Source organism: Gallinula chloropus (assembly GCF_964237585.1).
Source record: "Gallinula chloropus genome assembly, chromosome: 28".
Lineage (NCBI taxonomy): Eukaryota > Metazoa > Chordata > Aves > Gruiformes > Rallidae > Gallinula > Gallinula chloropus.
In genome coordinates this window covers 5,307,054-5,331,516 of record NC_140113.1, presented here as the reverse complement: position 1 = coordinate 5,331,516, position 24,463 = coordinate 5,307,054, and the positions used below count along the sequence as shown (strand labels likewise).

Genomic DNA, 24,463 nt, shown 5'->3' with positions numbered 1-24,463 from the left:
GCAGCTCCAGCCTGGCTGCTGCAGCCCCCACATTTGGCTGCCTTTGACTCCCCAGACCAAACAATCCCTTCACAGCTCGAGCAGTCACACAGTCTGCAGGGAGAGGCTGTTGTCACACTACTCCTTGTGCTCTTCCTTCTCCTTCTCATTACTAAGCAATTTCTTTATTCATAGGAAAAAAAAAACAACCATGTTTTCATCAGCTGCACTTCTACCCTGTGATGTCTGACAGCCCACCCCAGTGCCGGGGGCAGGATCCCATGCAGATTTGGGACCTAAAGAGCCTACCTGGTGTTCCGGTGAGTTCTACGGAGGGGAAATTAATAGGAAGCTTCAGTTAATAGATACTTTAGATAAAAGTGCGAGTGCATCCCATCACCATGGCAACATGAAAGAGCCAGCAGGGAGAGGAAATGTCACCGCGGCTGTGCCTTGACCTGCAGCACAAACAGCTTAAGTGCTGTGGATTTCACACATGGGTGTTTGTGAAGGGGGGACAGGGCCACGCACGGGTCCACAGCCCAGCCCGCTCACCCTTCAGGTATTTGCATGCACCCAAATTACTGCAGACAAGCGCCCAAACGCATCGCTGATGGCTGTTTACTCACGAGAACAAGATGTTTAGCTTATTTATTCCTACACCTGTGTGAGGAAGGGGGGAGATAGGGGAGTACCCACACCTAGCAGCCTGCTCCTCCTGCCCCAGCACACAGGAAACACACCACGGCTGAGCTGAGGGTGCTCCAGACACCTGATGGGCTCAGCCGCTGCACCCCTGAGCCCATCGCACACGTAGGTGACACACACACCCCACCAGAGCCTGTGTGGGAATCCTGCCACGGCCGCTTTGGCTCTCGGGAGCGCCGAGCACCTGCTGCTCCCGTTGACTTTTAACAGCTGCCGAAGTGAAAACCAGGCCCACACTGTCTGTTATGCAAAAGCAGTTTCTTAGCAACAAAAACCATATTCTGCGTGGAGGCAACATGCATTAGCAGGATAATCCCACCTAATGCCAGGCAGGACCCGGACGGGCGGGTGGACGGGCTGAATAATAATCACGGCAGACAGAATAATAGCGATGGGAATGAGGAGGCTGAGTTTATTTCCCTGGAAAGGAGAAGACAGGGCTATAAATAAAGCACAACAGGAGAAACCCCGTGCCAATTCCCCATATAAAGATTAAAGCCACTTAAAACCCAACTTGCGCCCTAAAAATAGGTTCTTGGTAACTAAAGCTCCAAGCTGGGCTATTTATTGCCTCGAGTATTTCCTCCCCCCCCCCCCCCCCCTCGCTCCAGCCGCGCTGTTGTCGTTCGGGAAGGGCGCAGGATGGATGTCTCGGTGCCCCAGCAGGGAGCGATGGGCAGAAATGATGAATAATGAACTAATAACCCCCCTGTTCACCGTTAGGCCGTAACCCGAGCGACTCGCTGCCATTAAAGCCGCGTCGGGCTGACGCTGTACTCGCACCCTGTGGATTCGTTTGGTGTTTCGCAGTTCAGCCGGTTCAAGGGGGGTTAAAGGAAATAAAACCTCCCGTGAGGCCGCAAGTCACAGACACAGCTCGGGCCGCCCCGGCCGCGGCTGCTGCGCGCACAGGGCAGCGCCGGGTCCCCTTCCCGCGCTCACAGGGCGGCCCGGCACCGGAGCGGCGGCTCTCCCGGCACTGGGAGCCCCTCACACCCCGGTCCGCTCCCTCCCGCCCCGAGTCCCTCAGCGGCCCCGGTGCCAGCCCCGCGTGAGCCGCGGCCACCGGCGGCGAGTCTCGCCTGGGCAACACGGGTACGAGCGCGGCCGGAGCCAGCCCCGGGCCCTCCCCTCCCTCAGCCCCGCTGCCGCAACGCGCCCTCCCGCTCCCTGCCCCGGCGACCCCGGGGTGAGGCGGCGCGGGGCGAGCCGGGAAATGAGTCTCGGCTCCTGCGGGCTCCCCCGGGGCGGGGCCGCCTGTCGGGACAGCGGGACTGCGCTTCCCAGGGAGCCCCGCGCAGGGCGACGGGCGGGCGGCGGGCCCCGGCTGCGCCTCTTTCCCGCTGCCTGCCGGGAAAGCGAGTGCCCGAGGAGCCGCTCCCAGGGGGTTGGCCGGGCCGGGCAGCGCTCCAGACTACATTTCCCATCGCCCTCCTCCTGCGGCCCCGCTCCGCCGTCCCGCGGGCGCCATTTTGTTTCGCGTTACAACCTTAAGATGGCGGCCGGGCGGAGGGACTGAAGGTTGTCGTGTGAGGTGAGGCGGGTGTCTCGCCGGGTGCCACCGGCCCCGCAGGGCTCTTCCCTCCGGGGGGGTGCCGCCCTCGCCCGTCCCCTGCCCCGGGCCGAGCTGGGGGCGTGGAGGAGCAGCCGGTCCATGGCCAGGAGGTGGCCGGTGCGGTCGCCGCGGGCCCGGTCGCCATGGACCTGCGCACGGCCGTGTACAACGCGGCCCGCGACGGGAAGCTGAAGCTGCTGCAGAAGCTCCTCGGCAGCCGGAGCCGGGAGGAGCTGGAGGCGCTGACGGCGGGGCTCGGCGGGGGTGACGGCCCCGGGGGAGGGAGCACCCCGCTGCTGATCGCCGCCCGCCACGGGCACCTGGAGGTGGTGGAGTACCTGCTGGATCACTGCGGCGCCCGGGTGGAGGAGGGAGGCTCGGTCAACTTCGACGGGGAGACCATCGAGGGGGCCCCGCCGCTGTGGGCAGCCTCCGCTGCCGGGCACCTGGGGGTGGTGCGCAGCCTCCTGGACCACGGCGCGTCGGTGAACCAGACCACGCTGACCAACTCGACGCCGCTGCGGGCCGCCTGCTTCGATGGGCACCTGGAGATCGTGCGCTACCTGGTCGGCGAGCGCGGGGCTGACCTGGAGGTGGCCAACCGGCACGGACATACCTGTTTGATGATTTCTTGCTACAAAGGGCACCGAGAGATTGCACGTTACTTGCTGGAGAAAGGGGCTGATGTCAACCGCCGGAGCGTGAAGGGGAACACGGCCCTGCACGACTGCGCTGAGTCCGGCAGCCTGGAGATCCTACAGCTATTGCTCCGCTCCAAAGCCCGCATGGAGAAAGATGGCTACGGCATGACTCCTTTGCTGGCGGCCAGTGTCACCGGGCACACCAACATTGTGGAGTACCTCATCCAAGGAGGGCTGCAGCAGCAGCAGCAGGAGGAGGAGGAGGCTGCAGGGAACCAAACCGGGACCTGTGCATCGGGTGGGAGCCGTCAGAGGTGCTGCAGCACTGACAAGGAAACTCCTCAGGGCTGTGCTGAAGAGGGGTGCGAGCGATGCTGTGCCTCAGCTTCCAGTCAGGATGAACAGCAGGTGCCTAACGTCTTCTGCACTCGCGAGGCTGCTGTGGAAGCACTGGAGTTGCTGGGTGCTACGTTTGTGGATAAGAAACGTGACCTTCTGGGAGCCCACAAGTACTGGCGAAGGGCGATGGAGCTTCGCTGCGAGGGCGGGCAGTACCTGCCTAAGCCCGAGCCCCGGCAGCTGGTGTTGGCCTATGACTACTCCCGGGAAGTGAGTTCGCTGGAGGAACTGGAAGCCTTGATTACTGATCCAGATGAGATGCGCATGCAGGCGCTGCTGATCCGAGAGCGCATCCTGGGCCCTTCCCACCCAGACACCTCCTACTACATCCGCTACCGAGGGGCAGTCTATGCTGACTCGGGCAACTTTGAGCGCTGCATTAACCTGTGGAAGTACGCCCTAGACATGCAGCAAGGCAACCTGGAGCCTCTCAGCCCCATGACTGCCAGCAGCTTCCTTTCCTTTGCCGAGCTTTTCTCTTACGTGCTTCAGGACCGCTCCAAAGGCACTTTAGCTACTCACTTGGGCTTCTCTGACCTCATGGGGGTACTGAGCAAAGGGGTCCGGGAGGTGGAGAGGGCTCTCATGCACGGCAAGGACCCTGTAGTTGACTCAGCGCAGTTCACCAAGACGCTGGCCATTATCCTCCACCTCGTCTTCTTGCTGGAGAAGGTGGAGTGCACCCCAGAGCAGGAACACCAGAAGCGCCAGACCATCTACCGCCTGCTGAAGTGCAGCCCCCGGGCCAAGAATGGCTTCACCCCTCTGCACATGGCCGTGGACAAAGACACCACCACAGTGGGACGTTACCCCGTGGGCAAGTTCCCGTCGCTGCACGTTGTGAACTTGCTGCTGGAGTGCGGGGCTGACCCAGACAGCCGTGACTATGACAACAACACCCCGCTGCACGTTGCTGCCCGCAACAACTGCCCGCTGATCATGAGTGCCCTCATGGAGGCTGGAGCCCATATGGACGCCACCAATGCCTTCAAGCAGACCGCTTACGAGCTGCTGGATGAGAAGCTGCTCACCAAGAGCATGATGCAGCCCTTCAATTACATCACCCTCCAGTGCCTTGCTGCTCGCGCCCTGGACAAGCACAAGATTCCCTACAAGGGTTTCATCCCTGAGGAGCTGGAAGCTTTCATTGAACTGCACTAGGGTGGTAGAGCTGGAGTCCCCCAGCCTTTCCCATCTCCTGGTTCACCCCGCAGAGGTAGTGCAGCCTGAGATCCCGGGCCACCCTTGTCTAGGTGCTGAAGGCTGTTGCTGTGCTGAGACGGGCTGCGAGCTTTGTCCTCATCTGTCACCATCAAGCTGGCGTGCGCAGGGGTAGGGGAGGAGGAGGAGGAGGCCTGAGAGCTCATGGCTGTCCCTCCTTGTTGTCATCTTCAGGTACCAGATATCTGCACTGTGTCCAGAGAAGGCCGGAACCCCCCTGCCTTTTCCCATGCCAACTGTCTTGTCCAGAGAGGGAAGGAAAATGGAGATCCCCTGGGACCTGCTGCCTCTCCCGTTAGTGCTGGATTAACTCAGCGTTAAGCTTTTGGAGCAGCTACACATCACACACGTGCTCTATAGCCCTTCCCATCCCAAATACCAAACAGTTAGGAATGCAAGGAATAAAGTATGTCCCAACTAATCCTTTCCCTTCTCAGATCTGGAACAGTACGAGTCTAACAGCCAAGCGGCTTGTGCTCTGCCGAGGTGGTTGCCTTGCCTGGCAGTAGGGCTGGCTGTGCTGAGGATGTGGGGGGGGGATTTCTTCCCCTCTTCCCTTGGTTGGCCAAGTAGCAAGTGTTGTTAAAGGCCTGAGATTGTGATGACTGTGTGTAAAGCTGGGTTATTTTTTCTCTTTTTAGAGCCAGGCCCTATCTATGCTGCAAGACTTCTTCAATCCTGTCAGATATAGTAAGGTCAGTTCTGGTTGTATAGCTACATTGATAGATGATGGGTGTTATGAACTGGGAGGAAAACCTGCTACCTTCAAACCAAAATAATACTGTGGAGTTCAGGCCCTTAGCTTGCCCATTCTGCACGTTTGCTCCCTTCCTTGCAGAGAGGTGCTTCGGCTCCAGAGGCCGGTGGGGATTGAGCTTTAGAGGGTGGGTATGTCCTGGTGTGGGAGCCAAACCAGAGCCCAGCACCATCTTGGAGGATGTGCTTGTGCAAGCCCCCTGGGCTGGGAGGCAGTGGTAGCGTGGGTGGTGCTTGGTGGGGCAGGGAGGTGTTTACTAAATGAGTGTTGGTGGCATGTGTGCGTGAGGGTGGTCTGGAGGAAGAGGCAAGAGAGAAATCAAAGGTGCCTTCTTGTTCTTCTGAGGTTTATTAATATCAACCAATTGGGCTCTGTTACTTACCCCATTCCAGAAGCCTCCAGGGGAGTGGGTTGTTAGCATCTGGTTTTGGCTTTTGATTCTTTTTTGCAACTTTACTAAGGATGGTGCTACTTCAGAGGGGGAATCTGAAATCTCACTTGGCTACTCTTTGGGCAAGCTCCTTTAATTAGGATCTGCACACAACTTGGTTTTCTCTCTAAATCCCTAGTCTCAGGGTAGGTATTTGCCTCCATTAGCAGAACCCTCCTTGGCAGTAAACAGCAAACAGTGACGCTGTGCCAGCAGTTTGTGTTCTTGCAGGGGGAGTGACTGGGGCTTTGGCAGCCTGTGGCTCATTTCTTGGCCTGGGGCAGAGTGGAAAGCACAGTTGGGGGGTGAAGCAGCTGCCTCTGAGCTTTGGGAAAGGTCAAGACTGGGAGAGCAGAACCCTGATTGATAAACAACCATGCGCTCTGTGCTACTGAAGCTTCTCTACTTGTATTTATAAACCAGCCTATCCATATGCCTCGATGATCCCGTGCTCTCTGCCCCTTAAAAGATATTGTAGATCTGCCATGGCATTTTTGCAGTGTTAACTATAACATTTATTTATAAAGCAAGGAGGTTTAACTCTCATTGAAATGTAAAGTGCAGAATTAGTTTAGCTACATTCTTTTTTTTTTTTTCTTCTTTTTTTTTCCTCCTTTTGGCTGAAAACCTGAACTAAACTGCAGGAGTGGAACTTGTTAATTTGTGAGCTGATGAGCGCTCTTAACTTTAAATAATAAAACAAACAAAAATGGCTGCTAGAACGCAAGTGCCTTGGACTTCTTGCTGGTAAGCCTCTGTTTTCAGCTCCTTTCCTAGGCATGGTACGTGGTGGGTATGGAAATACTGGGTGTTTGCAGTCAATGGGTGTGATGGTTTCATTTCATCTGAATTTACTCCTGAATCTTTACAGCAGCTGCAAATGTTTCCCCTGAGAAAGGGTAACACTGATGTGACACCTCTCTCTGTGCTTTGCCTTTTGATGTGAATGAGACAGTGCAGAAGGATGCTGCTGTGCTGTCAGGGAATGAGGGGCACAGTGTGCCCATCATGGGTTTATCTTTTTCAGCCTTAAAAAGGCTGAGGAGTTAAAGGTACTGGAGGTAGTTTCACACTGACTAAGGGGGCATCTTACTAATGTTTATCAAGATCTGAAGGATGGGATGCAGGGGAAATGGGCAGCCCCTTTTCAGTGTCTGTGGGGACAGGACAAGGGGCAATGGCTGCAAGTTGGAGCACAGGGAGTTCTGCACCAACATGGGGAAGAACTTTTCCCCAGTGAGGGTGAGGGAGCCCTGGGACAGGCTGCCCAGGGGGTGTGGAGTCTCCTTCTCTGGAGAGATTCCAGCCCCGTCTGGACACCAACCTGTGTGACCTGTCCCAGGGACCCTGCTTGGGCAGGGGGTTGGGCCCCATGGGCTCTGGGGGTCCCTTCCAGCCCCTGTGAGTCCGTGATCAGAATTTGGATTTCCAGAGTTGGAGCAGGTGGATAAAATCCCTGAATGTGTTGTCCCTTCATCACTCCATCCTCAGAGGTAATTCCTGAGGGTCTGAGCTGTGTTGCTGCCTTCAGGTTCCGTTGCAAAGTTAAAGCAGCACCCACACTTGGGTGGGACATGCTTCTCCCAGTGTAATACTCCTGCTGTGCCAAGTGGCCTCCAGGTACATTGGGGAACAGCTGCCACCACAGGTAGAGGGAGCTGTGTGGCCTCAGGACTGGGGCAGCAGCTGCTGGTCCCTGGCTGGTGCACTGGGATGTGATCCCATCCCATGCACGGAGCTGCTGGAAGGAGAGGGATGAGGAGGGACCTGGTGTCCAGTGGCTCTCGAGCTGGGAGACCCATCTACAGAAGCCTCACAGCACAGAATACTTCATGTAATTGAAAAGGGGGTTAATTTTTCTTTTACACGTAAATAATGTGTAATTACATAGTGAGGGTGCACCAATTAAATGCTGATAGTAATTACTGGGTGGGAGAAATCCCTGCCTGAGCTCGGGGTAATTACAGAGAACAGCCCGTCCTTACTGGGGGTGCTGTCAGGCCCAGCTCCTCTGTGTGGCCAAAACAAGGGTTTGTGGGGAGCAGTGGAACGTTTTGGTAATTATTTTATCTGAATAATGACCTTGGGCAGAGACTGGGGATGGTTTTCACTGGGCTGGGTGTCTGCAGCCCCTCCTGTAGCAGGCTGCTCTCCAGCAGCCCTTTGGACACTGCTGCAAACAAAATCCCTGCCTTTTATTGCATTCTTAAACCCCCAAGATGTGCTTTTTTTACCCCAATACTGATAACCTGCCCTCTCCATGGTAAAGTTTCCTATACAGGTTTCTTTAGAAATGCAAAAGCCATGAGATATTCCCTGGGGTTTGGGTCCTGGTGCCTGGCTGGATGTCTCTGGAGCCTCCTAATGCCATCAGGAGGTTCTGAATGAAGTGGCCCAGAGCATAAAGACAGGGATATTGTATCAGCATGTCCCAGGTTCCCAGAGAAGTGGGAAGCACGAGGGGGTCACGGGCACACGTGTGTTCTGGTGAGAACAAAGTGTGGGTGGCAGAGCTGCCTGGAGCCAGGGCAGAGAGCTGGGGAGCGTGGGGAGAGTCAAGGTGCCGACACGGTTACAGTGGGGCTGTGGCTCCAGTGTGAGTTTTCCCCAAGAGCCTGTGAGCCTCTTGGCCACTCACATGCTCTAAGCCTGAAAACAACCCCCAAGCTTAAAAACACCCCCAAAACTCACCCTTACAATGTTCCACAGTCTGCTACCATGCTTTCCCCTCTCCTTTTCTCCAAGCAAACCTGCTGTGACAGTGGTCAGGTTGTTGATGAGCTAGAGCAGCTTCCCCTGGCTCTCCAGAGGCACTGTGAGGACTTTGCAGCTCTCAGGCTCCTTCCTGGCCTGCAGCTTGCAGAGGCACTGTGCAGGGTGAGGGGACAGCTCAGGGCTGCTCCTGGGCTCCTGTCCCACAGGGAGCAGCCCCATCTCTAGTCGGTGGCTTCGGGCTGACCTCTGCTGACCGAGCTGGCAACTGGCTGTGGCAGAAGCCGATTGCGGAAGAGCAGCGTGGGCTCTGGGCTTTGCTTCCTGTGTCCTCCTCCTGTTAAGAGCTCAGGAGATCACAGAATCCAAGGGCTTGGAAGGGACCTCATCGAGTCCAACCCCCCTGCCAAAACAGGTTCAGATAGCTGCCTGGTATATCCATCACCCTGGCCCTGCAGAATACCTCCTCTGCTCTTTCTCCACCCCCTCTGTTCCTTTCTCCACCCCTTCTGCAATCCTCTGTTCAGTGCTTCTGTTTGTCCTTCAGGCATTTTCCTCAAAGGCAGTTACAACTAGGTGGAGTAATTTCTGGGAGTGTTTCTCTGTGTGACAACCAGTCTCAACAGGGCGCTGGTCCCACCTCTGACCTCTTCCAAGCAGGTAAAAAGGAGTGAGCACCCAGCTTCTGCTCCTCAGGCTTTCTCTGCAGCTCCCCCCTCCCTTTCCACCTTCGCATTTGTTTCCCAAACAGCTTTAGTGTGAAGAGTCTTGCTCAGCCTTCTATCCAGTGTGTAATCCCAGTTCTTAATGGAGTTTCCTTCAACACAAACCCACTTTCCCTCAAGCTGTGTCTCCAGGGGCACGTGGGAATCGTCTCTCTCACAAACAAAAAGCTTCTCTCTGTAGTTTCAGAGGAGAACTGGGAAAAGGGATGTCTTGATGCCACAGCCCAGAGGCCTGAAGCCTCTCAGAAAGCTGTGAAGTTGAGTTTCCTGAACCTTCCTGGCTCTGAAGTGAGAGGCTTTGGGGGAACTGGTGCTGCTGCAAGGGGAGGGCAGCTTGCACGCAACGCAGGCATCACCCTGAAGAGCTGGGAGGACTCCAGTCTCAAGAGGACTGATGGAAGAAAATGGTGGGACCTTGTGATGCTTAGCACCTTGACAGGGGACACAGCAGCTCCCAAAGTGACTTCCAGAGCATCCCCTGAAGTTCTCCCCTCAAATGGTTTGCTCAGAAGCAGAGGATGAAACCAAAACCTGGTGTGCCATCCCCTGGCCCGCGCTGTCCCCAGGGTACAGCCGAAGTGTCCCCACCATCCCTGTCTGCCCCTTTCCTAATCCTACAGGGGAGAGAGACAGAGAAACAGAAATAAATTAGAATTTATTTGTAAAACCTTCTAGTAGCCTCAGAAAATCAGGAAAATATTTTTCTCAGTTACCTAAAAATAAGCACAAGGAAAACAGTCTCAGACTGCAACCTCTTCTGTCCAGCCAGAGAGGTGATTTTCTCCTGTGCTCCAGGAAAGTGGCCCCTTTCATCCCCAGTGAATCAAGAACAGTCCCAGTCCCAGCAGAATCTGTAGGATTTGAAACCAAGCGTGAGTGTCTGGCCTTGGCTGAGCTGCATCTCCAAACAAGCATTCTACCTGGCTTCTTCCTCATTGTCCTGAGGACCTGGCCTGACAGTTTCTACCTCCATCACGTTGTGGTTCCCAATCTGGATCATTTTAGCATGTTGAATGACGATGCCTCCCTGAGATGGTATCACGTAGCAGCCTGATGGGAGCCCAGGAGGGGGACCCATCTGTCCCATGGGCTGACCAGCGGTGGGAGGTGGGTACGTGGCAAGAGGAGGACCCCACTGTTGGGGTGGATATTGCTGGGGAAGGGGGCCAAGGTGCAGAGCAGCCAAGTTGTGCAGTGGTTGATGTAGATCCTGAGCGAACTGCTGTTTCCTCCTCTGTGCCTGGTCCCACATGGCTTTCTTCCCATTGATCCTTTTGGGGGTAAAGGTGTTCTGCACTGTCCTGGAGAACCCAAGGGAGTTCTCATCCAAGGGCATGAGCCCACCGAGGATGCTGGGCATCTGATTGCGCTCCAGCGGGTTCTCCTTGGGTATGAAAGGGATGACAGAGTCACTTTTGGATGGGTTCTGGATGGACTCCATCAGGGCAGTGTTAGTCTGGAACATACACAGGTTGCACAGGAAGTTCTTGGTCAGCAGGAGGAGTATAAAAGCAGAGTTTTCCAGAGCATCCTGGAAGCAAGTCAGATGGCTGCGCCCAGCAATGAAGAAGTCCTCACAGAGCGTGGCACCGTTGGGAACACCCATGTTCTCCAGCAGGTCCCTGACACGCTGGGCAACAATATCATCTTCACTGGCGTGCAGGACCACGAAAGTGAAGAATTTCCCACTCTCTGGCTCTGGTGCAGGCACTGCTGCTGCAGCCTGGGGAGGAGGAGGAGGTGGCCAGGCTGGAGACGGGGATGAGTGGAGGGGAGCTTGCTGAGTAGGAGGGGTAAGGGTTGAGGAGATGGAAGGAGGAGGAGGAAGAAGGGAGGCTGGAATGGAAGCAGATACTGGAACGTAGGAATCCTTCATGGGCATGTGGGCAGAACCAGTACCTGCTGGAGCTCTTGAACCAGGAAAACCTGTAGATAATTGCTTTTTGTCTTGTTTTTCATCTGTGCTTTCTTTTGGTGCCTGAGGTTCTGTTGCCACTGTGCTGGAGACATCGCTGCTTTCCTCAGGTTGCTTCACAGCACCCAGTGCAGGCGGTGTCGATTCAGGAGTAGGGAGAGCTGGATGACATGAACTGACCTGCAGAACCCTCTCTGAAGTTTGGGGGACTCGGGAACCCGTGTCCTGCCCATGAGGAGAGCTGGGTCTGCTGGCCCAGATTGTTTCCTCCAGGATGAGGCTTGGTCTGTCCCTGTCAGGTTGTCCAGGGGTGCTGGTGCTCCCTTCGCACAGCCGGCTGGGCTGAGGGACGCGCCTGGGGGAAGGAGCCGGGCTGTGAAAAGCAGCAGTAGGAGACGCGCTGATCTCGAAGTGAGTGGGGAAGGAGGGACTCCCCTGGGACCGTAGGGGCTGCGGGCCCAGACGGGCTGAGCTGCCTCCAACTGGTACCGGGGAGCTTCTTCCCACGCAGCTTGGGCCGGTGAGCTGGAGAGATCCTACGGACACATCCGATCTCAGAGTCTGGAATCTGTCCCCTGAGCCCACGCTGACTTCAGAGAGATGCTCTTCCCTGTCCTCAGTTGGGATGCTGTTGAGTGTGTCCTCCTGAGTTTCCTTGCTGGTGGTGCAGGCTTGGGTGGCAGCCTGGCGGGCTCTGTCCACAGCTTTGGGACTGCACAGTTTTTCCTCCTCCAGCACTGAGTAGATCTGTGCCAGAAGCTCCATGGCGTCTGCATCCAGCTGGGGAGGCTGCAAGTCCTCCCCACCTTTCTGCACTCCAGTGACATCCAGTTTGGTCTGGCAGACATACTGGGCTGCCCGGTTACCTCTTAAGGCATCCAAACAAATCCTTGCATCCGTTTCTTGCCCCAGCGTGAGCAGGACCATTCCCTGCAGTAATTTGCTGCTGGGCCCATGGATCAGGTGCTTCAGTTTATGTTTGAGGTGAAGGAGTCTATCTTGGGGGACGTGGGATAGGATATTAAAAACATCCTCAAAGCTTGGCTGGAGCTCGGCACCCTGTGCCATCTGGTCTGCTGGGGGCCCAGACTGATGGGACTGGAGCAGCATGGATGGGAGAAGCATTTTACAGCCCTTGGAGCAAAGGTTTGTTTCCCTGTGGAGCTCTGTGACGTCCTGGGTAGGCTTCAGGCAGCACTTGGCTGCTCAGGGGCTCATCGCTGAACTGGGACCTCTCTGTCCCCAGGAACCAGACAGATGAACCTGTGAGAAGAATACAGGGTGATGGTCAGAAATAGTCATGAGCTTGAGTTTGTGGAGCTCCCAGGTGCTTTCCTGCAGCTCCTGAGTATTTTTTCATCCCTTCAGTGCCTGCCAGTGCTCCTCAGATCATTCCCACTCTGTTAGCAAGCAAAGAGCAAGTTTCCCACATTTGCTTCTCCACAAATTACAGCTGGTTTTAAATGATCACCGACCTACTAACCTGTGCAGGTAAATCCAAGTGTCGGTCTCCTCCAGGCAGGCTGCTTGTGGTGGTCTGTGGAGAAGCAAAGTGCACTTAGAGGAAGCCCTTGCGAACAGTTTGAGCCCTGCCAGGAAGGTTGGTAACTCCCATGCATCCGTGGCAGGCTGCCTGATGGCACTGGGGGGTGACCTCCACCCGCATCTTCTCCCTGAGCCCTGCCAAGCACCCCTACTCACCCGAGGCCCCTCACTGGGGTTCAGTCAACCCGCAGAACTCGTCTGGAGCGATGGAGCGGGTACCCAGAGGGTCTGTGGGCAGGCAGGAGGGACGCTGCTGGCAGGGACTGTGCCTGCTGGAAAAGCTTTCCCGTTTTAAAGGCAACAGGGGCAAACCTCCCCAAAAATAGCTTCGGGCTGGGGGTGGGGGGGCACGTTTCTAATTTCGGGTTGCTTTTTTCTTTCTCATAAAAATCCTCCAGTTGCCTAATGAGCGAGCTCGAGCCCAGCCTGCGGAAGTTGCTGGCTCTTCCCATGAAAGCCTCGGGCTCGGCGGGGAGGGCAGGGGGGAGCCGGCGGCGGGCGGGGAGGGCAGGGGGGAGCCGGCGCCCGAGCCCTGCGCCGCTGCCCTTCCGCCCTCTGACTCAGCCCGGCTCCTCCCCGCCCGCTCCCCCGCAGCCCTTCGCCCTCTCCTCGCGGACCGGGGCCGCCCGGCCCCCCCCCCCCCCCCCCCGGCTCCTCCAGGCTCCCCCGGCGGGGAAGGGAAGGGGAGGAGGGCAGGAGCCAGCCTACCTGCGGCGCGGTTCTGCTCCGCGGGACGGATGGATGCGGCGGGGCCGCCTCGGGCCGGTGCCCGGTGCAAGCGGGACGAGCCCCGGCTGCGGCCCCTGCCCGCCCCGCCGCAGCACACGAGGAAGCGGCGGAGCCCGGCGGGGCGGAGCGGAGCGGGGCACGGCCGGGGCGGAGCGGCTGGGGCAGGGCTGAGGGCCCGGGGAGGGGGCCCGGGACCCAGCCGGTAGAGCCCAGCCCAGACATACCGTGTTCCAGGGATTAAAGCCACGCTGGTGAGGGTAGGGGCGGCCTGGGACCCCCCTTCCCGCTCCTGAGACGGGTGGTAGAACGCTGGGGCAGTGGCCAGAGAGCACAAGGGGGGAGCTGAGCCACACTCCTAGGGATGCACCTGCTGCCCAGGGCCACAGGTACAAGTCCTGGGGCCAAATCCCCCAAGATACTCCTCTACCAAGGATGGAACCTGCTAAAATTATTTATTTTTCTTCCCCCAGCAAGATTAGGAGACACACGAGTCACCCAGAGAAGTGAGTGGTTAAAGACAAGCTTCTTCCCAACTCAGGCTCAAGGGAATGCAGAGTGAGACACCAGAGACAGGTATTCCTTTGGACACAGGTCATGCTTTATTCTCCAGTCTGCTTGCCATTATTCCAGCCTTAGCACAGGGACCAAAATAAATTACATTGGGTATGATTACAAAGCATTGTTAACCAGGGAAATAAGCAGCAGCTCTCAGCCCTAGATGGATATCCTGTTACCAGGGCAGAGTAACTCCAGGCAGTGACTGACAGCTCCTCCACGGCTACAAGAGGTTTCATTCATGGAGTTAACTCAGCCAAACACACAATCCCTGAAGTCACTTTTCTATGACTAGGAAGAATCATCCCTCTGCAAGCTAGCGTGCTTAAAAGAAAATCCCACCTTGCAAAGTGTTTCTCTGAGAAAGAAAAAGCCCTTGGCTGATCTGTAAAGAGAAGTGTCCTCAAGAAGCAGCCTCTGCCTTCAATCCTTCCTGGTCTGCTGCAGGGCTGAGCCTCCCCAGCAGCACAGCAGGCTGCCTGGAGCTCCTGTCTGTAACGTGTTCTCAAAACCACAGGAGGAAAACAAAATCAAAGACCAAGCGCATCATCCTCTCAAGATCTCTGCAAATTGGATAAATTAAAAACAAATCCAGTGTTAAAATTAAGCTGAGGCTTCTTTCCCCCAGCTTGTCTTAGCCATTCACACATTGAGCTGCAGTCAGCCCAGCTGTAGCACAGGTCCCCATCTTCCCCCTGTCAGTGCAGCAGCATGATTTAAGACACAGTAAGTCACCATATGGAATCACCCCACCTTGGTTATCAAATCTCCTACACCGTACTGTAAACTCAGCCTGGGACAGCAGGGGAGCAGGAGGCACTCTGGGCAGCTGGATGCACACTGAAAGTGCTGTTCTGGCCAGGGAACCTTGGCCAGAGGGATGGATGTTGTCAGAGATCTTCCTCTGGTGCACTGGCTTTTATCTCCTGTGGAGCCAGTGCCACCTCCATGTCTTTCTCTGCCTTCTCCTCCAGCATCTCTAGCACTTCATACCATTTCCCTAGGATCCTGTTTGCTCCCTTTGGTTCTTCAGGTGCCTCAGCCACATCTTTTGATGTTGCCTTTTCAAACATGGGGGATTTTATGCCAGTGACCATTTCTTTCTCCTGCTTTCTGCTATCCTGTGAGCCTTTAGCTATCGCCCTGAAGGGACCCACGAGCCAGTTCAGAGGGATGTTCTGTGTTACATACTCAAGCAGGTCATCTAGGGACCTTCCAGCTTCTGCCACACGCTCCTGGCTCTGGGTCAGGGTGGTGCTGGAGAGGTCCTGGAAAGACACAGCACTGGAAAAAGATCTGTGGAGCTTGTGAATATTTCGAGTGGCTCGATACACAGCTTCTTGGATGTTGCTGGGGAGGCCTTGGATGCTGGTTTTCAGATTCTCATAAACAGGCTGTAGCTGCTGGGTGATGATATAGAGCATAGCTAGAGTCTGTGACTCTACCTGCTGGGAGAGAGACAGAGCTCAGTTACTAGAGCAGATGAGATGCACACTGATTAAATATGACCTTCTAGGGATACCTCTGGTTGGGAGGCAGTTTTGACTTGATTTCCTTTGGGTTGGGTCAGGCACCACTCCACCCACAGCTGATGGAGCTTTTCCTGCCCATCCAGAAGCTTCTGTCCAACCTCATGTTTCACAGATTCAATCTGATGGGGGAAAACAAGAGGAAGAGCTGTACTGCAAGCACAGAGAAGGAAAGCTCTCCCTTCCCAGGGAGGGATCCAGGATGACAGGCAGCTGGGGCAGGGTGGAGGAAGAGCTTCCATTTGGATAGCAGGGCAGGAAGGCTACAGACAGGAAGGAAAAGGAAAAGCCATGATTGTACCAGTTTTATTGCCAGCTGTAGTTTTGAGAGAGTATCCTGGGTGCTTTGCTTAATGTGCTGCAGCTTGTTCAGGGAGAGCTGGTAGGCTCGGTGCTGGACTCTGCTAGAGAGGGACCCCAGGCGCACAAAGTAACTCTGCTGCTGTTTCTGCTCCTCCACAGAAGCCATCCCAAATCCCTCCACACTGGTGGCCAGTTGACCTGGAGGAAACAAGAACAGAGATGCAGCTGCACTTCACTCCCCAGCTGGAGGGGGAGAAGGGGAAGAGGGAAGATCACCCATTGCAAAGCACGGAGGCTGAAGCTTGCTGTGCAGACAGAAGAGGAGTGTAGTTGCTCAGATATTAAAGGTAGGCTAGTCCCTGCTCAACACATTCTCTTCAGATAAGCAGATGTGGCAGACAGGTTGAAGCATGCACCCATGTGTTTATTTGCCTTGAGGCTGGCGGGCAAGGACCAGCTAGCAAACACTTGAACTCTGTCCCATACCATGTGGCAAGTGGGTGTTGACAGACATCCAACTTGGTGACACATCCAGAGCTACCTGTCTCCTCCAGAAGGTGGGTCTTGCAGTGTCAGGTGCTCTCTGGCCACGTGGGACAGGATGTGCATTTACAACCGCCAGCGAAGTATTTTCTCACCTAGATCCTCCTCGGCCATCGGGAGGTAGTGATCCACCAGATCCTCTGAGATACCCAGGACAGACTCCACACCACCTGCCACAGCTTGGCTCACTGCCTTGGCTTTGCTGATGCTGTTGGTCACCACTGAGTTAGTCATCTCCACGCCGCCCTGGATCACCTCTCTGCTCTGCTCCAGGGCTGTGTTTATCTTGCTGGCTATGCTGCCGTACGCAGCATCCAGAGCTGTATTGACCGTAGAAGCCACCATGGATTTGGTCTTCTCAACACCATCCTGAACAGCCCCTTTGGTCAGGTCCACTGCTTCAGCCACTGTGTTGGTCACAAGATCCTTTGCACCCTGGGCAGCCCCTACAGCAGCAGTGATAGTAGAAGCAACTGCAGACTTGGTCAGCCCAACACCATCCTCCACAATGTGCTTGGTGCGATCCACTGCTTCGGTCACCTTGTTTGTCACAAGGTCCTTGGCACCCTGAGCAGCCTCCACAGCATTGACAATAGTAGAAGCAACTGCAGACTTGGTCAGCCCAACACTGTCCTCCACAATATGTTTACTGAGGTCAACTGCTTCAGTCACCTTGCTTGTCACAAGGTCCTTGGCACCCTGGGCGGCTTCCACAGCATTGACAATAGTAGAAGCAACTTTAGACTTGGTCAGTTCAACACTATCTTCCACCACATGTTTAGTGAGATCTACTGCTTCAGTCACCTTGCTTGTCACAAGGTCCTTGGCACCCTGAGCAGCCTCCACAGCACTGTTAACAGTGGAGGTGACCATTGACTTGGTCAGCTTGACACTGTCCCCTACAACGCTCTTAGTACGGTCCACAGCTTCGGTCACTTTGTCAGTCATCGCTTCTCTTGCCTCACAGGCAGCATCCATAGCAGATGTCACTTTGGTGGAAACCAGCTGCTTGGTGTCTGAGATCACCTGTAACAGACATGCAGAGAAAGATATGTTTTTTTCTTACCCTGAAATAGGTTTTCCCTCCCTGAAGCAGCTTTTCCACACAGTCACATTGTGCTCATAACCTTGCAGGAGAGGTTGGGAAGTCACTGCACCTGTATTTACACAGGTATATTCATATGCTGAAGGTGTATCTCTAGCTTTCATCACTTCACATGGCCTCCTCTAGCCCATACAAGGGACTGACCCAACAGAGCAGCACTGCTGAAGTTTATTTCCCCATATGCTTCTGTACCTGTAACAGTTCCATCAAGAGAGAAAGTCACACCTTTCCCAAGAAACACCTTTACCTTATCTGCTGGCTGCTGAAGAAAAGGCAAGTTCTCCTCCAGCTGGTCCAGTCCTTTACAGGCATATTCATTCACAAGGGCAACTGGAAAAAACAACAGGTACCAGTTTATTCTGCAATTTGGAGGGGGAGTTTTGACCCTACAATTTAGGACAAGCAAAAGCCCAATCTCTGTTCTGGAGTGGGGTGTGTGTGTCTGTGCAGTGTCCTGTTAAAGAGTGAACAAACAAGCAGGTTGGGACAGTTTCTGTTTCACCTTCCCAGCTTTCAGGCCGTTGGCAGCACGTTGCTCTGAGTGGAGCATAACATGTGTCCCTGGTGGGGTGGGAGAGGGGCTGAAAGGGATCAGGAGCATTGGGGTGAGACAGATTGAGCTGTATCTAAGAGACAGTGCTGCTACCAGTGGGGATGCTCCTACCTTGGAGCAGTAAGAGAAAAAGCTGGGAGTTTTAGCTTAGTGACTTAAACCACAGCCAAGAGACAAACTTGGCTTTTACTGGTACCAGTAAATACTGGTACCTGTGAAATCCAGCAGCTTCACTGAGCAGCTGAATGGAACCCTCAGCACTACAATGAGCTAGAACCTGCTATAAGAGATGGCTGTCACCCAACAGTCACTCAGAACTCCCCTCCACACCTACTCCTCTGTGTAGGAAGGGTCCCTCCAGCCTCTTCACTTACTTTGGGGCTCAAGCTGGTTCAGGATGGGCTGTGCCCCACCCACCACACTACCCACTGCGACCGCAGCCACAGTCTCAGCCACGTTGCAGACCCCAGTAAGGTAAGGGTGAGTCTCCTTTGTGTAGTTGTAGGCAGATGAGACCAGGTTGAACGCAGAGTTGAGCAAGGGCAAGCTGGTTACCCGATCCACAGCACTCTGAAACCCAAAAGAAGTGACATTAGAGGCCCAGCCTGAAGCTAGTGAGTAACACAAGCCACGTGCCCACCCAGAAAAGTCCTAAGGGAACCTCCAGGCCATCTCTTCCCCCCTCTTAAACTCAGAGTTGAATGGACTCAAAGACTACTAGCAAGTCAGCAACAAGCCAGAATTAGAAGTTTGAGCTCTGGGCTCACCAACTGTGAGTCACACCAAGTTTCAGCACCAAACCCAGATGTGGAAATAGAACTTTAACAGCTCATGCTTTGGAGTTACTTGAGCCCTTAAGTCCTCCTGAGCAAAAAAAGATCACTTCTGTATTAACCAAGTCTAGATTTAGCCCCAGCTTCACATGAGTAATCTTTCAGCCTGGCTTTGAGGTGCTGACAGAAGTGAAATTCCCCAGCCCATCTGTCAGCAGGTAGTTTAACTGTTGTGTGTTTGAGTTGTAGCTGCCCTGGCACCTACCGCTTGCTGCTGCTCCTCAGCCTTTGGCTGGTCTTTGGTAGTGGCCTTTTCTGATGCCATTCTGAATTCAGCTGCAGCTGGAAAAGAAACCACAAACCAAGAGTGTAACAGTACAGCTACAGCTTAGTTTCCTCCAGTGAATTAAAGTCTCCATAAAGCTGGGGAAAAAGCACAAGGCAAAGCTGGGATCCATAATTCAGCATGTCCCAGGAACATCAGTGTGGCATTGATAATCTTTCTTCCAAGGGTGTGAAGATCCTTGGGAAGCTCCATGATTTATCACCTGCAAATATTTGTGCAGGGCAAGGACTGTGCTCAAGTCATCTCCCTCAATCCCCAAACAGCCAAATACTTTAAAATAAGCAGGGTTTTTGTTGCTGATAACATTTGACTGGCTTCAAAGTTGCATGTTAGAAGTGGGTGAGAACTCTTACCTGCCATGCATTTTCCCTGCCAGAGATGCTTCTGGGTCAGCTTCCCAGTGCACAGGCTCTTTGCTGGCCAAGGACTGGCAGCTCAAAGGAGAGCTGTGCCTGCCAGAACCAGGGCTAGTGGTGGGAAGCAGATCCAGAGGGGCTTGTTAGGACAGTAGCAGAAGTAATTTCTTAATTTTCAAAGTGTGACAAGCTCAAACACTTGGATAACAGAGTTTAAAACCAGGAATACTTATTTTTTAAAAGCTGAACTGATTTAGTACCCTTTAAGAGGGAAAAGCCCTCAGATTTCCCCCATTTTGACATAAAGGCAGTTTTTGTAATGACTTAACCCATCTTTTGGGGGAAAAAAGGGGAAAAAGGAGAGAAAAACAAGAGACTAACAGGACTTCAGCTCCCTGCAGAAGAGTGCCAGGACCTGAATCAGCAATAGGCATATTTTGCCTTCTTAAAATGTATTCAGCATCCATCACCCCTTTCCCCTGAAGGCTCACTCCAGAGCATCCTCTGCAGAGGACATGAGTCACTTCAGATTCATCCCACTCTGCCTTTTATCAGCTTCCTCACCATCACCAGCTCCAGCAGCAGCTGGGATGGACAGGAAACCTTCCCAAGTTCTCCTAGCAGAGTGATCCAGGTTTCACAGCTGCAGCATCCCAGCTGCCTACCTTGGAACCTGCATCCCCATCCCACCAGCCAGGCCAGGACACTCCCCTCCCTTCCTGTGAAACCAGGAGCATTCTCATTACTTAATGAGAGTAAAGACACTTAAGAGTTATGCAATATCTTGCTGTGTATTGGCTTCCCCAGCACAGAGCTGGGTTGGTATCTGGACACTCCAGGACTGTGTGGTAAATCCAGTATTACTCCTCAGCAGGCAGAGCACAGACTTCAGCATATTAATCCTTCAGTGCAGCATCCACTCCTCTCTCCCTTGCCAGTTAATTCCTATTAGAACTGCTAGAGTTTGTCCAGTGGAACCACAGCCCCCCCAACCCAAAACTCCTCACAGACTGGATTCCCAAGCCAGGCACTGCTCTGGGCTCACTGGCAGACTGCACCCAGAAAACCTCATCATCTGATTTGTGCCAGAGCCCATTCTCTTGTTTCTTGTGTTGAGGTTTTATTTTCCTGTGGAAAGAGGAACAAGGAGCTGGGGAAGCAGCAGCAAAGCAACCATTTGTCAGCCCTGGACTGGGTTCAGAGCTAGGGGAGACATCTGGGGAGACAGCTTGGCAGGATGTCAAGCACTGCTGCATTCACTGTGCAGTTAGACAGCATTTCAGCAAGACCTGAGCGTGGCTCAGAGCATGGCATGATGCAGAGTACAGAACTACAGGAAAAGGTGTCACTTTGTGCCTTCATGTGAGAAGCCTGGATGGAGCCAGGACCAAATCACCCTCCTGGTTAATCCCCCCACCAACCCAGGGGGCTGCCTAATTCCACAGCACAGCAAAAATACAGCTTGAACTGTTAACAGCCTGGGAGTAGAAAACAAGTCCAAAAAATAGCAGTGTTTGAGCATAAAGTCTGAGTCCCAAAGTCCACAGGGTTTACTCAGTGAGTAACTCTTACAATGCTTCAGGGTGAGTTTGTTGGGGTTTATTTGGAAGCCAAGCAGGCTGGATCAGTCTGCAGCCCAGTCACAAGGCAAAGCACAACTATTTCAACACCATTACAAACAATCCACTCACTTGGTTATTTTACTTCTAGATAGGTGGGAAATACCCCAGCTGCCCAGTGCCTTACTGGCCTTGGTGTCAGGGACTGCAGGAAAAAAACCCCAAAACCCAGGGAGGAGACTGTAGTTGCTAGTGTAAACCAGGAGTAGCTCCTTGGCTGATGTAAAGACTAGTGTAAGGATAGAATCAACCTCTGAAGTACCTGGAGCCAATCTTAATTATGGATGCAGATGTGCTAGTGACAATTCTTGCTGCACAGACATGTTAGAACACAGTTTGCTCTCCTCTGTAGGAAGAATCAGGGTGTGGTGCAATGCCAGTGGTGGTGGTGGTGGTGTGAACATGCCTTCATGGCAACCCAGCCTGGTTTTACTTTCTCTTTTCCCTGTAAAAAAAGTGCTGAGCAGCCCTTGTTTTACTGCAGGGGTTACAGAAAGCACAGCAGTGTCACAACTCTGGGTCAAGTTGCTTCAGAATCCCTTCCATCCCAGAATCTGGCAAGACCCAGCTTCAGGCTGCACGTGGGAGTCCCAGCAGACAAAGTCCACCTGTGGGAGCCACCAGGCAGAGCAGGAGCAGCAGCATCGTTTGCTCTGTGTGAAGATGACAGTCTGATGATTTCAGGCTATTGCTACATCAGCAGCATTAGGTCACTGCTGGAGAAAGTCTTTAAAACAAGTAGTTTCAGAAACATAAGCCACAGTGTGTGTTTCTAGCACAACAGTGTGACTGCTGACCCAGTGCCCAGCCTGGCACAACTCTGAGCTCCATGAAACACAGAGCCATGGCACCACAACCACCACGCTGCCATCTGTGTGTCCTGCCTGGGCCAGGCTGTCACAGCCAGTGCAACGTGCCAGCCTGGCAGGAGAGCAAGTACTGTCCTGCTGGGACAAGCACCTCTTGATTCCCATCACTCCCACGGTGACCAGCAGAGTTCCAGTAGCTCTGTAAGGTTATTTCCACACCCACCCACCCAGAAAAACCCCTCTACCCCATGGGGCCAGCCTGCTGTTTGCTGCCCTGCAGACAGAGGGGGGGGTCTCATGGTTCAGGGAGGGTTTCTCCCCTCCGAACAGGTCTCACCTTGGGCAGACAGATTGAGCCATAGCTAGCGTGCCTGGCTCAACAGCCTAATTGCTAATTCCTTAATGACCATTTAGGAAAACAAAGCTAAATTTAGTGCTTTAGAGATGAGCAGAGAAGGCTAATCAGGGCAGAGGCATTAATTTGTGGTGAAAGTACTTACATTCCTGAGGAGATTTGCCACTGATACCCCAATTCCCATAACTGCAGTCACAGGACCTCTCCTGCAGCAGGGAGCAGCACTGCCCACAACTGAGGGAGCTGCTTGCAAAAGCTCAGAGGAGCTTTAGGAGGAGCCTCAGATGGCTTTCAGGTTTGACTTTGAGACATTAGTTTGAGACTTTGCTGGCAGAGGTGCCCATCTAACCTCTCAGGAAGAGGTTTGGGCATTAGGGAGCCTCACAGACCACAGCCACTTCTGCAGCTGGAGGCAGCATTCTCCCAACACATGAAGTGCCACGGCCATTACTTGGTCAGCAGCTCCTCGTGACAGTAAGTGTGTAAGCCACACAAGCTACTAGAATTTGGAGACATCATAGGATAAGCTCCAATTAAAACAGCTCCTGGCCTTTCCAGTACTTTCCATTCAGCATTCTTCCATGAGGACAAGACTCAGAGTGCCAGGTGGAAGCTGTAACTTGCAGAGCAAGCAGTGAGCCCTTCCTCTTGACCACGCATTTTCATTGGGACACTTCAGCAGAACCAGCTCCAGCCATGGAAATCCTCCACAGCCCTGTGGAGTTCCAGGTAGTCACAACCTGACTTCAGAGCCCTGTTTGCATTTCTCAAGACTCAGGTAGCTTGCCAAGTGCTCCCCTCCAGCAAGCTGGCAGAGCCACAGACGGGTGCAGCCTCTGTCTGCAGAGACAGTGCTCTTGGGCAAGAGAGACCGTGTCACACGAGCCACCCCCTTCATTAACACTATCATCATGCCTACACCAGATGGTCATGTGAAATAGCTACAGGCAGCACTGTCAACAGGAAGGGAATGCCCAACTGATCCAGCTCCCTCCTGAGGCACGCACTGCTTCCCCCACCAGCAACACGAAGCAGCAGCGATGTCCGGGGTGGGCATCACGTGCTGTCCTTGCATGGCTGGGTGGGATAGCCACCCCTCACCAGAAGATAAACAGGAAAGAGCTTTCAGACCCCAAGCTGCTCAGTCACAGATCAGAGACACACAGTGTTACCAAGAAGCCATCTCATGGCTAGGAAGAAGCCTGTAGGGAAGGACTTGAAGCCTTTCAGCTCTCCCTGAAGCACAGCAACTGCAGCACAACACCACAAACTGCCACCTTTGGCCTCAAAAAGCCAAGACAGCCCCTACCCACAGATGCAGCAGAGACACAGCACACAGCTCTGTGCCTTCCCAAGGAGCTGGAAAAGCCCCATGGGCAGACCCAGGCTGACACAGCCCCTCAGCAAGTACAGGCCAGCCTTAGCGCTCACGGAGCCAGCTCTAATCCCAGCCTCCAGCCCAAAGAGGGCTGCAAACAGCCATCCAAGGCAAGGGCCAACCTCAGGTAGCCCCCCCAACCAAGCCCCCAACCTTCCCATCCAGCCCAGCCTTACCTGCTGCCTCTGCTCCTCAGCACTGACAAGCCAGGGAGGGCTGGGCCTCACCCTGCATAAATACCCCAGGTGCCTGACGAGCAGCCGAGGGAGCCAATCGGGGTGCTGCAGGTGCTGGCCTGGCCAATGAGCAGTGGATGGGAGTGGGGTGGGTGGGAGGTGTGGATGGGGCAGGTGAGGTGTTGAGGGCCCTTGGGACCTGGTGGCTTTGGGGTGGGGATGCTGCTGCCCACAGAAGAGGGATGGACCTACTGGGGCACCTCCGAGCGCCCTGTCAGTGTCCATCCTTGACTGCTTTGGCCTTCAGCCTGTCTCTCCACAGCAGCTGGGTACAGGGATGTGCCCCCCAGCGTGGTGGGGTGCTGAGGGGCAGAGGGGAGTCCATGGGGATCTGTGCTCTGGTTGTGAAATGGGCCCAGCCCATCAGCCTGCGGGCGCCGCTCCGGTACCTGTGCCCCTGCACGCCCGTCCAGGCACCTTGTGCTTGGCTTCTGCTGAACAAAAAAGGTTAAAAGGTTGGAAAAACACGGTTGGGAAGTCTGTGCATGGGTGGTGGTGCTCAGCATGCTTGTGCCTGCTCTAGGGCTGCTACCTGCATGACATGACAGACGGTCTGGAGAAGCAGGATGTGGGGCTGTGATGGTTCTTGGCAAATCCCTCCTTCCGTGCAGCACGGGTGCTGTAACTCCCCAAGGAGTAAGTGATGCTCTCCAGCCCTCAGCCCCTGCCTGGCCACGGTGAATATGG

At 54.4% G+C, this 24,463-nt stretch overlaps 3 protein-coding genes across 3 annotated transcripts; 1 reads left to right on the top strand and 2 right to left on the bottom strand.

Moving 5' to 3' along the window:
• The first annotated feature begins 2,190 nt into the window (after positions 1–2,190).
• FEM1A (fem-1 homolog A) lies at positions 2,191–6,493 on the top strand. The gene has a single exon (XM_084276351.1). The coding sequence runs from the start codon at positions 2,386–2,388 to the stop codon at positions 4,441–4,443; it is 2,058 nt and encodes a 685-aa protein (XP_084132477.1). The 5' UTR covers positions 2,191–2,385; the 3' UTR covers positions 4,444–6,493.
• Positions 6,494–9,775: 3,282 nt separating this feature from the next.
• Positions 9,776–12,110, bottom strand: TICAM1 (TIR domain containing adaptor molecule 1; the record flags this gene model as incomplete). The annotated part of the gene is made up of 1 exon (XM_084276527.1): positions 9,776–12,110. The coding sequence occupies one exon, from the start codon at positions 12,108–12,110 to the stop codon at positions 10,044–10,046; it is 2,067 nt and encodes a 688-aa protein (XP_084132653.1). The 3' UTR covers positions 9,776–10,043.
• Positions 12,111–12,256: 146 nt separating this feature from the next.
• On the bottom strand, positions 12,257–22,167 carry LOC311201731 (uncharacterized protein; the record flags this gene model as incomplete). The annotated part of the gene is made up of 13 exons (XM_084276158.1): positions 12,257–12,305; positions 12,526–12,579; positions 12,758–12,815; positions 13,296–13,625; positions 14,785–15,316; positions 15,394–15,522; positions 15,702–15,901; positions 16,342–17,272; positions 17,599–17,681; positions 18,279–18,474; positions 18,943–19,019; positions 20,425–20,507; positions 22,145–22,167. 13 exons carry the CDS (start codon positions 22,165–22,167, stop codon positions 12,257–12,259), a joined length of 2,745 nt encoding a protein of 914 aa, XP_084132284.1.
• Between the last annotated feature and the right edge of the window lie 2,296 nt (positions 22,168–24,463).

Excerpts from the sequence above, each read along its gene's own strand:
- FEM1A (XM_084276351.1), top strand. The coding sequence starts at position 2,386 with ATGGACCTGCGCACGGCCGTGTACAACGCGGCCCGCGACGGGAAGCTG.